Source organism: Triturus cristatus, chromosome 11 (assembly GCF_964204655.1).
Source record: "Triturus cristatus chromosome 11, aTriCri1.1, whole genome shotgun sequence".
In the NCBI taxonomy this organism is placed as follows: domain Eukaryota; kingdom Metazoa; phylum Chordata; class Amphibia; order Caudata; family Salamandridae; genus Triturus; species Triturus cristatus.
Genome location: NC_140594.1, coordinates 236,314,650 through 236,328,067, shown reverse-complemented (window position 1 = coordinate 236,328,067; position 13,418 = coordinate 236,314,650). Strand labels below are relative to the sequence as shown.

General features: G+C 49.8%; 1 protein-coding gene across 5 annotated transcripts in view; it reads right to left on the bottom strand.

Moving 5' to 3' along the window:
* Window positions 1–13,418, bottom strand: part of MYO18B (myosin XVIIIB) — a 1,573,426-nt gene that overhangs the window by 88,103 nt on the left and 1,471,905 nt on the right. For all 5 annotated transcript variants that reach the window (XM_085634174.1, XM_085634172.1, XM_085634173.1 and 2 more), the window contains one exon: window positions 1,405–1,538. In XM_085634174.1, coding sequence (XP_085490300.1) covers window positions 1,405–1,538 — 134 coding nt within the window. The remainder of the gene's footprint in view (window positions 1–1,404; window positions 1,539–13,418) is intronic.

Below are 13,418 nucleotides of genomic sequence, written 5' to 3'. Positions count from 1 at the left end.
GCCAGGGCTGCTTTTGGTTCCTAGTCTGTCCCTGCTGGTAGATACTGTAGAAGGTTCTCAATTTGAGTTATTATTCAAGGCAGAATCTCCTTCATAGTAACACAATCTAGGATCAGGATTTAAGACTTGGTATTATCTGCCATTAATTTCCTTATGGATGACCTTCTCTAGCCATAATCATGTTTGACACATATGCCTTTCTGTGCTTAGTCTAGGAACTGCATTAGAAACAAGTGAAAACAAGGCTCTGCTGTGACAACTGAAGATAGCAAGATACTTCACTATGAATGAATGAATAGAGCAGACTGTGAAGGTCCTGGGGTTTTCATGTTCTCACTTGTCCCCTGTGTACCACTGTAGGCTACATGCTTACATGCATCTGCTGGTAAAGTCCAAAGGAATCAATAAATGAAGAACCTGCAATATGCCCATGAGACCTAGATCCACATTTTGTTCACTACAACGGTTTGTGTGACTAACCCTTGTGCTAGAACCAAGATGCATTTGCTTTGTGTAGGGAAACAGGTATGTGGGATCTTTAACAGATTACCCTTTGGTTTATCTGTGATCATCTAAATCAGAGTCATAAAACCTCGGTTATCAGGTTAAATCACTAGGTACATGAGCTGTCTTTCGATGTGGTTATCATGAATATCCTGTGGACCCAGGCCTCCTCAAACTATGTTCATCACTCTGTTATAAAAATTGTTGAAATTGAAATAATAAAATCATGCCTTTTGTTGTGCTAAATTATTTCCACAGTGTTCTGACCTTCGTGCACCATTCTGAAATTGGTTCTAAATAGTCAGACACATTAACCACTCATGCAACTGAGTGTCGCAAGAGAATTGAACTCCCAAAAGGGATTCAACAACAGTCTGAAGATGTTATCTACAGATTCAGACTGTGCTCTTTTGAGTCCATGATGCAAGTGTCACATTTTGAGGGAAACGTTGAGCTATGAAATTCTCTTAAAAAGGCTTAGAGGATTTGAAAGAAATCCTTTCTGCTTAAAATGAATAGATAATATTATGAAGTCAAAAACAAAAGCTTAGTTGTGCTTTTTTCAGTTGAAAATCCGAACACTAATTGAATGAATTGTGTTTGATTACTCTTTAACCCTACCATGTCTAACTTCTAAACACTGTACTACAAAACTATTTGGCCTAAAGCATTTGCTGTGGTTAACTTCACACCTTCAACATGTGTTCATTATTTTTAATGCAAGATTGAAAGCCTGCCTGCTGCTCAACTGTGATGGTCTTATAAGTGAGTGATAGCTGTCATGTGTGGGTTAAAGAAGGACATACACATCTGTAGGCCGGCCCATGATTGCAAATAGTAACAAAATATATCTCTGCCTGCCTGTTAAATAAATCCATTACAATAAGCTAAAATGATTACCTTTCAGTATCGCTGTCATCGCTGGACTGCACTTCTTCCAGTGCTGCCTGAAGATCTGCAATCCGGCGAATTGAGGTTTCAAGATCAGCCTGTAAAGTCTCCCTCACAGCCGACAGCTCTTCCAACTGTGTTTCCTAAGGATATACAATGATAAAAGAATATTATTTTAAATAGATGTGCCATTAGTAAACTACAGTCAGTCACAATGAACACATCAGACATATTGATAATATTGGTTGGTGAAAATGACACTATCGGAAGCAGGGCGGGCCTATGGCACACTTGGTGATAATACTGTCTATTTATAATTCTCTAGCTGTTTTGGAGAAATATATTTTCTCTAAATAGTTTCATTATATGTATATATGTCCCCTTCTATTCTGTATTTCATACCCCTTAGTGCTTCTCTCTTTGTTGCTCAGTCCATTTTTCTCTTTCTCTATCTCAGCCTATTTATCACTAGCAATGCATCTCTTCTTATATTGCTTTCTCCTCCTTCTCATACAAAAGAAAAATTGGAATGCTTTGTTCCAAATATGTATAATTCCTTGAACAAAAGGTTAGGTCATCAATGTAAAAATCTGCAAACCGCCAGCTAACTGTGGCAAAAGTTTACTTCAATTATTTGGAGACCATCTCAGGTCCCCATCATTAAAGAGATCTCATTGAAAGCCAACTGCTCAAACAAAGTTGCATTCTTACAGAGCTGGTGGCCAATGACAATCAACTTCAACTATTTCTAACAAGCCCGTAATGGGCAAGGCCTTTACAAGACAATGGCACATAATGAAAATGTGAAAAATATAAAGGAGCAAATGCAGTAGCGGTCCGTGGGGGAGTTCGGTGGGGCAGTGAGGCGGGGCGGGGGAGGGGCAAGGTGGGGAAATGTAAACATCAGAATATGGATTAACTGAGGTAAGTACACATTTAAATAAATAAAACGAATTTCGTTTACATTTCCCCACCCTGCCCCTCCCCCGCCCCGCCTCACTGCCTCACCGAACTCCCTCCACGGACCGCTACTGACGCAATGCTGCAATGAAACTGGGTTTGAAGGTTTCCCTCAGTAAGTTGCATTGAATCCATACTGGCCCCCATTTAGGGAATCCGGACAAGGGGCGGCCTGTACTGTGCCTACTGCTGGGTATGTTCATGGCTTTCAGACACCTAACAAGGATGAGTGAAGGCTGCCATCTGTAGTGTCATTACTGCTCTTAGAACATGATCACTGTGCATCAATTTCCATAGACAAGAGGGCAGATCACACCGGGCGGCATTTGCGACCCACCCACTATTCCTTCATTAGAGGCTGTTCATTTTGCTCCAGTTTGAGCAGCAGCACAGCGCGCCGGCCAACAGGAACCCTGGGAACGGCGTGCAAATCGCCAAAGAACGCGCAGGCTGCAAATTCAACTTGATTAAAGCTGCCAGCTGTAAAAATTGCCATCTCGGTGGTGACAAGGTGAAAGATGATTTGTAGTGCAGACAGCGACAGGCCTTGGTGTGGGAGCCAGCCGACTGTCAGAGTAAATAAAGCAAGCCTCGGCATCACGGGGCGAGCAAGCCCCGGGGGGATTGTAAGTGAGTTCATAAAAACATGCAAAGAAATCTCGGTACGGAAAGACACAGGGGCGAAATTACTTTTTTTATGGCTGCGCCGCAGAAGTTTGTAGGAGCCGTATCCGTATCTGCGCCTCTCGAGGTTTCATTTCTGGTGCAAGTGCTAATTTGAACCTAATTACATAATTTAGGTTACAGGTGTACAGCCTTTTGGTTTTCGACAAACCTAATTTGAATCGGTGCCTCGCCAGTTGACAATTAATCATTAACAATTAAGTAATGATCATTCTCAGTCGAGTAGCCTTTCACAGTGTTGTATTCTCTCCAGCAGAGACGCCAGGCCATTGCAGCCTTCTGCTTGGCCATTGTATACTTGCGCGCGTTGTCATGCTAGGCTCACTATTAGGTGCAATTTTGTTTTTTGCATTACTGTATGTGGACAAAAGTTACAATAGCCTCAATGAATTTCATGTCCTTAAACTCAAATAATATCGCTTGAGAGGAGCCTAGCGCGCAACCAAGATGGCCGCGTAGGTGCGAGGCTCCCGAGGACCTCCGCGACCTCCTGAATTAATCCTGGCGATATCCTGTCCTTGTTGAGGGGACTATGTCGGGGAACCCGAGCTGAGGCGCCGCCCGTTTTTTGGGCTCGAATCGGACCCCGAACACCGGTGGGAGCATCGATCGAAGGTTGCGGCCTTCTCCTCGCCGGCCCCCCGGATTGGAGTAGTGGGGTCATCCGGGGACAAAGTGAATAACAGCGGCGAGCGGGGCTGGGCGGCTCGCGTACCCCGCACTTTCACTTTCGCTTTTGCGCCCTCCTTGCTTCCAGCGGGGTCGGGCTGCGGAGCGGGGTGCGGTGGTGTGGCCTTGTCCAGGTGCCCGGCTGACCCGCCGGCGGTGGGTTGTCCCGCGGCCCGGTGGTCGCCCCCGCCCCCCCCCTGATACCCGTGATTTGGTGTGGCGGCCCGTTTGGAGATCTTGGCACGACGGTGGAAGAGCCAGCATGTCCACCAAACAAGATGGCGACCGGGCGAAGATGAAGACAACTCGCCGTGGCACGGCGCACCAGGCCAATAGTATGGATCGCTATACGCTCCAGAAGGGTTCTCCGGAGACATCGCGGACATCCCCGGTGGGCCCGACGGAGGCACCTGCCCATCCGGCAGATCTGACCCTCCGGGACGTCATGGGCGCCATCGCGGAGATGAAGGCCTCAGTGGACCAGCGTTTTGATACCTTGGCGCAAAAAATTGACTCGGTCCTGGTGGATGTGGGCCTTGTGAGGGCAGACCTGTCAAAAACAAACGACCGAGTCGACTCCCTGGCCCACACCACTACGAGCCTCACGACGGACGTGGTGGCCCTCCAGAGGGAGGTGCGCCGGCTTGGCCAGGTGAGCGCCCTGATGGACCGGCGACTAGAGGATTCCGAGGGACGGGCCCGGAGGAATAATGTCCGTATTATTGGTGTGCCGGAGGGCCGAGAGGCGGAGGCGGCGGATCTCTTCGTGGAAGAATTGATCCTGACCCATCTCCAGCCCCGGGGGCTGAGTAAGCTTTTTGCGGTGGAGCGTGCCCACCGGGTCCCCGGGGGCCGCCCTAAGACCGGTGCCCCGCCGCGGCCTCTTATTGCCCGGATTTTTAACTTTCGGGACAGAGATGCCATCCTCCAGACCTCCAGGCAACAGGGACCGGTCAGGCTGGACAATATGGACGTACACTTCTACCCAGACTTTACTCCGGCGGTCCAGAAGCAGCGACAGAGCTTTCTTGGTGTTAAACGTCGCCTAAGGGACCTAAACCTCAAGTACTCAATGCTCTTTCCGGCTAAGCTGAGGGTGGAGGTGGATGGCCGTACGCACTTCTTCGACCGGCCCGAGGCGGCTGGGGACTGGTTAGACACTTTGCCTGGGGACCGGGGCGGGGGGGGCGCGGCTGGCGAGGAGGGCCCGCCGGATCAGAATTGAGGGGTGACTGTATAGGCCTTGCTCGGGACGTTGTTCCTTTACCATATTTTGCTTTCGTAGGTTCCCCTCCCATGGAGGTCGGGTGGGGTCTGCTGGGGGCTTCCCTCCTCCTCTGGGGGACTAGTTAGTATTTAGCTATGGGGCGACAGGCACACTGCACTTTGGGGGGGCTGTCTGGGCTCATGCAGGGGTGCAGGGAGGGGGGAGTTCTGTTGGGACCGGGGGTGGGGGGGGTGTGTTGTTTGTTAGCACCGCAAGGCAAACCCGCAACTGTTTTGTCGTTTTTAAGATGCTCGGTGGGGGACGACCGATTGTTTTGACGTATGATGGGGGGTAGGGATTTGACTGTGTTGTCATGGAATGTTAACGGCCTGGGGGATAGGATTAAGCGTGGTGTGGTCCTGCAGTACTTAAAACGTATTTCACCAGATGTTGTCTTCCTGCAGGAGACGCACCTTATAGGTAACACCTTTCATGCAATGAATCGGCGGGGATACCGTTTGGCGGCCCACTCCGGCTTCACTTCGGGCTCGCGGGGGGTGGGTATTATGGTCAAGAACTCGCTCCCGTTGGAGATTGACGAGGTGCGCCATGATGAGAGGGGACGCTACACTGTTCTGGTGGGACGAATGGAGGGTAGAGTGTTTATCTTTATATCAGTGTACGTCCCGCCTGGGTTACAAGCCACTACATTTGCAGATCTGGGGCGCCTCCTTCTGGACCTTCCGAGTGGCCTGTTGGTGGTTGGAGGGGACTTTAATGCGGTTGCCTCCGGGTCTATGGATCGCCACCCCCCTAGGGACCTCCCCCGGGCACAGGCATGGCTGCCCGGCCTTTTAGACACGCTGGGCCTGGTGGACTGCTGGCGCTTAAAGCATCCTGGATTGCTACAGTACACCTTCCACTCGGGGGCCCATGGTAGCCTCTCGCGGCTTGATTACATCCTTGTCCCGGCGGCCCATGCAGGGAGGGTGGGGGAGGTGCGCCATTTGGCACGGGGTATCTCAGACCACTCCCCATTGTTGTTGCATTTCGATGTCTTCCCGAGGGGGGATGGCAGGGTGGCCCCGATTAATGCATGGTATTTGCGCGACCCCACCATTCGTGCCGACTTGATCAAATCCTTACAGCGCTATTTTGATGAGAATGTGGGGTCGGTTCCGTCTGCCATCTCCCTGTGGGAGGCTTTCAAGGTGGTTCTTAGAGGGAAGGCCCTCTCCGTTATTTCCAATGCCCGGCGGCGCGAGCGGGAGGAGGTGACCCGGGTTGAGGCCGAAATTGCAGAACTGGAGGGTGACCTGGGGAGCGGGGTAACAGACGCCAAGTTGCATGTGTTGCATTTAAAGCAGGCGGCCTATCGGGCCCTCGTCACGGAGGCGGCCAGGGGCCTCAGTAGAGAGCAGCAGGGGCGATTGTATGATGTGGGTGACAAGGCTGGCAAGCTGATTGCGTGGTTGGATAAGAGGGAGAGAGCGAGCCGCGTGGTGCCTTTGATTGAGAGCGTGGATGGAGTGTGTGTCACCGAGCCGGAAGCCATTGTCTCCTGCTTCGCGGACTATTTCCGCGAAGTTTACTCCCCGGTTTCTCCCTGCTCGGAGGAAGATTCCCATGCCCTGCTTCGGGACATCGCACTGCCCTCCCTTACGGTGGAGGACAGGGATTCGCTGGACGCCCCTCCCACCTCGGACGAAATTGCCTCGGCTATTCGCTCGGTTGCATCCGGCAAGGCCATGGGCCCCAATGGTATTCCCATTGAGCTATACAAGCTACGCCCGGATGTGCTGGCGCCCCACCTGCGCGCGATGTTCCTTGCGGCCCACTCGCAGGGCTCCCTCCCGCCGGACCAGCGTCTGGCTACAATTGTGGTGATCCATAAGGAGGGGAAGCCCCGTGAGCGGGTCACATCCTATAGGCCGATTTCGCTTTTGAACGCGGAGCCCAAAATCCTCGCCAAGGTGTTGGCCAACCGGTTGGTTGGCGTGGTGGGCGATTTGGTCCACCAAGACCAATCGGGCTTTATACCACACCGCAACACGGCGCTTAATCTGCGGCGCTTACATGGGGTGCTCGCGCGTATTCCATTTGTGCGGGAGCCGGCCATCTTGGCGTCCTTGGACGCCACCATGGCGTTTGATACGCTCGAATGGCCATATATCTGGGCGATGCTGGCGAAGTTTGGGTTCGGCCCGGGTTTTGTCAGCTGGGTCAAATTGCTATATTCGGGCCCGTTGGCGCAGGTGGTGGTGAATAGGCGCGTATCGGCCCCATTCGCGCTGGGGCGGGGCACGCGACAGGGTTGTCCCCTGTCGCCTCTCCTGTTCGCCCTGGCCATGGAGCCCCTGGCGGAGTGGCTGCGGTGGCACCCTTCTATCCGTGGTCTCCGCTGGACCCCCGAGCATGAGGACCGCGTGTCCCTCTATGCTGACGATATCCTTTTGTATCTCGCCTCCCCGCGCAAATCGCTGATCGTCCTGGTTGATGTTTTGCGCTCCTTCGGTCGCAACTCAGGCCTGGTCATCAACTGGGCGAAATCCTGTGTCTATGTGCTTTCCGGGGAGGCTCCGGTCCTGCCACGGGACTGTCCGATCCAGATTGCCTCCCAGGGTTTCCGGTACCTGGGTATCTATATCACTCTTGACCCGGAGGCCCGCTATGAGCGGAACTTGCTGCCCCCCCTCCAGCGTTTGAGGGAGGACGTGGTGCGCTGGCGGCGTTTGCCGCTCTCGCCGCTCGGCCGAGCGGCCTTATTTAAAATGATGTCCCTGCCGCGCTTCCTCTACGCCCTCCAGAATACCATGGACTTGGTCCCGGCACGCTACTTTCGCGAGGTGGAGGGCCTCCAGCGGCGCCTGTTCTGGGACGGGAGGCCGCGTATTGCTCTGGCTAAATTGACGCTCCCGTGGTACGATGGAGGGGTCGCCCTCCCGGACATCAAACGGTATTACTGGGCCTCCCAACTAGCTGCAATTAATCATGGCCTTTACGGGCCCGCCTTGAACCCGGCATTTGAGATGGACAGGATGCTTCTGCCCGGTGGCGATTATAATCGAGCGCTCTACTCTGGCGCGCCCGACTCCCGTTTGACGGGACCGACGCGTGTCATGGTGCGTGTCTGGCACGCGGCTAATGCAGCTATGGGGTGGAAGGACCGTTTGACCCGAGCGTCTCCGCTGTATGCATCTGAGAGGTTGGGCTCCCTGTGGATGTCGAAGGGCTTCGAGAAGTGGGACACGATCGGAATCAGCACGGTGGGAGATCTCTGGACGAGGGGGGGATTCAAAACTTTTGAGACGCTGCAGGCGGAGTTTCAGCTGCAGGGCAGTGAGTACTTTCGGTACCTACAGGTCCGCCATGCGCTGGGCTCCGTCTTCCCGGATGTCGCATCCATTCCGGAGTCTTCCCCCCTGGAGGACAGAGTGCTAGATGGCCATGTCCCGGACAGCACGATCTCCCTCATATACAAAAAATTGATCAACGATAGATCGTGCCTGCTGACTAGTCTCCGCGCGGCTTGGGTTGCCGACGGGCTGGAGCTGGACGACGAGGATTGGATTTCTGCGGTGGCCTCTCCGAAAGAGGTGGCCATCCCGGCTCGCCTTCGTTTCGTCCAGCTCAAGATCCTTCACCGGGTCTACGTGACGGGGCCAAGGCTTCTACGTATGGGTTTTGCCGGTGATGGAATGTGTAAGCGTGGCTGTGGTGCGTTGGCGACTTTCATGCATATACTGTGGGAGTGCCCGAAGGTGGAGCGATTCTGGCGTGGTGTGCATGAGGTTCTACGAGTGGTTACGCGTGTCGCGCTGCTGCCTGAAGCGAGGAGATGCTTGCTGAATGTCTGGGAACCTAATGACTATTCGGTCCCCCAGACGCGGTGGGTGACTCTGGGATACATGATAGCTAAGCGTGATATTGCTCAATTGTGGGGATCCCAGAGGCCCCCTGCGGTGTCGGCCTGGAAAGAGCATATGGATTGGTGTATGTTTCGTGAAAAGGTGGTGTATGTGGCGAGGGGTAAGCCTGGGGCGTGGATGAAACTCTGGGGCCCCTGGAACGCCTACCGCGGGGGTATTTGTGAGCCGCCACTGCTACCGGCTGCCTCGCCTGCTCCGTCTCCCCAGATGGCCCCCCCTCCCTCGGCCGCGGGCGCGCGGTCCCCCAGTCCCTGATCTACTCCCGTCCCCCTCTTCAGAGTTTTGCTGCTGTTTGGATCCCCCACTTATGGAGCACGTGTTGTCACTTTGGATCGCGGGTTGCCTTGCGGTTGTGGTTTGTTGATGTTGTGTTGTTTTAAGAAAATGGAACCGTATTGTGGGCATGGAGCTATGTGGCCTGCACCATTGATTACCCCTGTTTTCCTACCGTGCACCGCTGAGAGACTTTTTGCTGTATGTATGTAATATGCTTCTTATGCTCTAGCGGCCGGCCGTGTGGTTGTAGGCCCATACCTGTAACTTTTATAAACTGTAATAAACGGTTTCAAAAAAAAAAAAAAAATAAATAATATCGCTTGAGAATTTCATTTAACATATTTTAAATTATGAGATAAAGGGGCATATTATCAAGAAACGGCGTTAAAATTATCGCCGATAATATACCCTAGAGCAGAGGTCTTCAAACTGGCGGGCGGGCCCCCCTAAGGGGGCCTCAAGTGATCCTAGGGGGGGGGGGGCGCCAGGCTTTGACCTAAAGAAACATTAAGCTTAAAGTAATGCGTTATTTTTAAGCTATCATGTATTTGGTTTCATTTTTTAAACAGTAACAGAATTTACCTGCAATATTTAAATATGTTTTGTGTTTAACTAAGTCAAGACATATCTAAACATTGTCATCTTAGTAGAATAATTGTGAAGTGGGGGCCGATTAAGTTATTTTTTTCACGGGGGCGTGGCAATAAAAAGTTTGAAGACCACTGCCCTAGAGAATTCCAATAGAAGCCCATGTTCTGTTGTCAACATGGGCTTCTGATGGAATTCTCTGCGGCATATTATCAAGCCCATTGTCGCCGCTTTAGCGGCAGTTTCCTGCCGTTAAAGCGTTGATAAGTTTAACGCCGTGCTTGATAATATGCCCCTGAGTTTTTCTAGTCAATTAGGAGCAGCATCCAGAGAAATCTTCTTCATATTTTGAACACCTTAACCAGTTATTTAACGTCTATCCTATTGCAGAGAAACATGAATCCATGTCATGGACAAGTGTCAATCAGGAATCGATATTGGAATCCAGAAGCTGAAGAGAATGCCAGGACTGGCCAAGTACCCAGGTGTAGGGGTTTGGGCCCTATGCCCTCATGCAGCAGTATGCACGACGCAGACCCGTACAGTTACTGTCTGGAACTCGCCCAGGGCATGTGAGCCCAGGCCCTTTTATTAGCAGGGTCACCTGACCGGTGACACCTGTGATGGATGGATGTGGGGTGACTGTGGAAGGCAGCCCTCATGGAATGGCTGGTGGACACACAGGGGCAGATTTACAAGCCCCTTGCGCCACTTTTGCGTCACTTTCCCCATGTTAAAAGTGGCGCAAAAGTGGCGCAAGGGGCTTGTAAATCTGCCCCACAGTATTTTAAAAACACTAGAACATGACCAACAGGTCACTGCACTATTTGGTCATCGTTTCGTGAAAAATCCATCTGGTCTTTAAAGAAGGCCACTCAGCTCTTTTTATAATCATCTTTCAACCCAACTTAATCTATGTTGATGGGCAGCAGATGAATATGTCATACATTTGCAACCAAACATTTATCTATATTAAGCAGGGTCTGAGGATCATTAGCACATATGCAAAACAAATATTCAAATGTAAATATACATATAAAAAACAATTCATGTATGGAACCACAGTCAGAATCCATGTAGTCTGCAGTGATTTTTGTAATTCAATTGCATGACCCAAATGTTGCCCACCTCCTGCAGACTATAAAGGGGGGCTCCCGAGTCTCCGAGAATCCCCCATTGAAATCATTGCTTAAAACAATGTTTGCTGCCAGTTAATGTTAGATCGAGCACGCTGGATCTCTGTATGCCACGTCTTGGAGAGACTCGGAAGTCCTGGTACTGCACACCACCGCTGGTTTCTGAGTTGGTGAGGCACTATTGAATGAGCCAAAAGGCAGTGTGGCTCAAATCCCAAATGTGGATCAGAAGACCTATATTCTAAAAGGTAAGTTTCTCAGTAATAATTGTACTTACTTAAAAACGTAAACTTTTCTGTATTGAAATGGGCTTTTGAATGCACAGTTGTGTTGATCTAATTGGATTTAATGTAGTTATTTTCTTTTGTTTTTGCTAGACTAGCCAGGTATTGTCATATCTTTGGAACTGCATCTGTCCTTCCAGACCAATCTATCACGTTTCTAACTAATGTGCCATTTTAGATCTGACACCTTAATCAAGACATCAACAGTGCGATGCAATAAAAGTTAATAAGCTACGAAATTAACATTGAAGAGTTACAGCGTGAAATGAAAAGCATATTACTATCTGTAAGGTATATCAACCTAAAATGAAACAGATGCCAGTGGTGTGTGCAAGCGGACGATCTATTAACCAGATTTAAACTGACATGCCACTGCTAGTATCCATGTCTGTGACCTGCAGAACTATTATATCAACATAATTTAATTGCATTGCATAATTTTTTCCGTGAACACGCAAAATCCAATTCCTAGCTTGCGACCAACACTAGGGATTCCAATTATAACACAAGGTTGACAGGTTTGATCTCAATTAAATTCTGACGAAACTAACATTTTCACCTTCTAACACTAATTAGATCACAAGTTGTGTTATTTCTAAATTTGCAAGCTAATACCTTCTGAAATGACTACAAGTACATGTTTGTGTGAAACCATAGCTTGAGTGATATTAGCATATTAAATTGTTTAGTAATCATCAGGTGAATGGGTCCTCTGAAAGCAAATGTCACTTTATTTACCATTAATAACTAATTTATACAATTAGCTACTTGTCTCCTTCAGTAACATGATAATTTGATTGAGCAAAATACAACATCTAACCAGTTTTGCATGAATTAGTAAATCGAGCCAATGAGCAACGTAGAACATGCGGCACAATGAAAAATAAGCTTCCACAACCCATCCATGAATAAGTAGGTATGTCCACAGTATTCTGTTACTCATGCATTTTTAGTACGCTCTAGTTTGTGGTCAAAACACTCTTTATATTAAAATTAGGATTATTTCACGGGTTGAGGCGCATATAAAGGTACTCATCACGTGTTTAGGTTCCAGTAAAGCATGATTTCATACGGCTAACACCAGTGCTTAATTTGTTTTTTTTAAAGTGCCAGGTCTCCTGTCAGGAGGCCACTGCAGCTGGCACCACGCATTGCCCCTGCAAGCGCTGCCAATGACAGTAACAATACATCTGCTAACTAACACACGTGTGACAATTCTGACGTTTTCAGGCCTCTAAAGCTATAAGAATGGCTTGGGCCTCAGGTGATTGTCATTTTAATGTATATTGAATTAATAATTACCTGTTGTTATGGTCAGCTCTAAATTAGCCAGACAGCGCCACCTTGTGGCAGACTGTCACAAACGCTGGTGTCCACAATTTAGTACCAGGGCAGAGCACACGGGAAACCACTGCCTCAAATTAAGCACTGGCACACACTCCAAACTGTACAAACATAAAATAATAATCAATCCTGCATTAGTTTGGTAGACCAGCCTGTAAATTCTTTTGAGTTTTAAGCAGCCAAAACACTGGAGGGCAGATTTACAATAACTGGCGCATCCCTGCATATCAGCAGGGATGCACCAGTTATTGTGCGTCTCGGCCCCGCCACCATGGATGTGCCGCATTGTAAATGCGGCACGCCACGGGGCAAAAATGGACAGATGCGTGACGCATCTGCTGCCATAAAGGCAGCGCATTGCTGGAGTTGCGACGCAAGCGCGACGCAGCGTCAGCAAGGCTCGGGGGTGCCGTATCTTTAAAATGCTGCGTCAATCCTTACGTCTTCAAGCAGGCGCAGGGTTTTGAGGCAGCATGGCCATAAAAGTGGCTGAGTGAAATCTTGTAGATTTCACTCAGCCACTTTTAGGAGACGTTCCTGCGCCGGAACGACCCCACGCGCTGGAACGCCTACATGTGGCGAAGGGCTTTACAACGTGACGATTCTCCCAGGTGCGTCACGTTGTAAGTACCCCGCACCATGGCGCTGGCTTTGCACCGCCGCTGCGTCACAAAAGTGACGCAATGGCGGCGTAAAAGAGGCGCAAGGGGCTTGTAAATCTGCCCCAGAGTATGCAGTGAGTGCTGACTTGATTTTGCTGGTTTATTAGTCTGTAGGTGAAATTAATTTGTAGATATTTTTCACAATCCAATATCGTCATTCGTCTCAGTTACTCACCCGTTCATCTATTTTTAATCATCCCTCTGATAAGCAGAAGGTGAAAGTAGTCAATATTCCTTGTGTAATATATGTTTATATGAAATGAACCAAGCTGACCACAGTCATT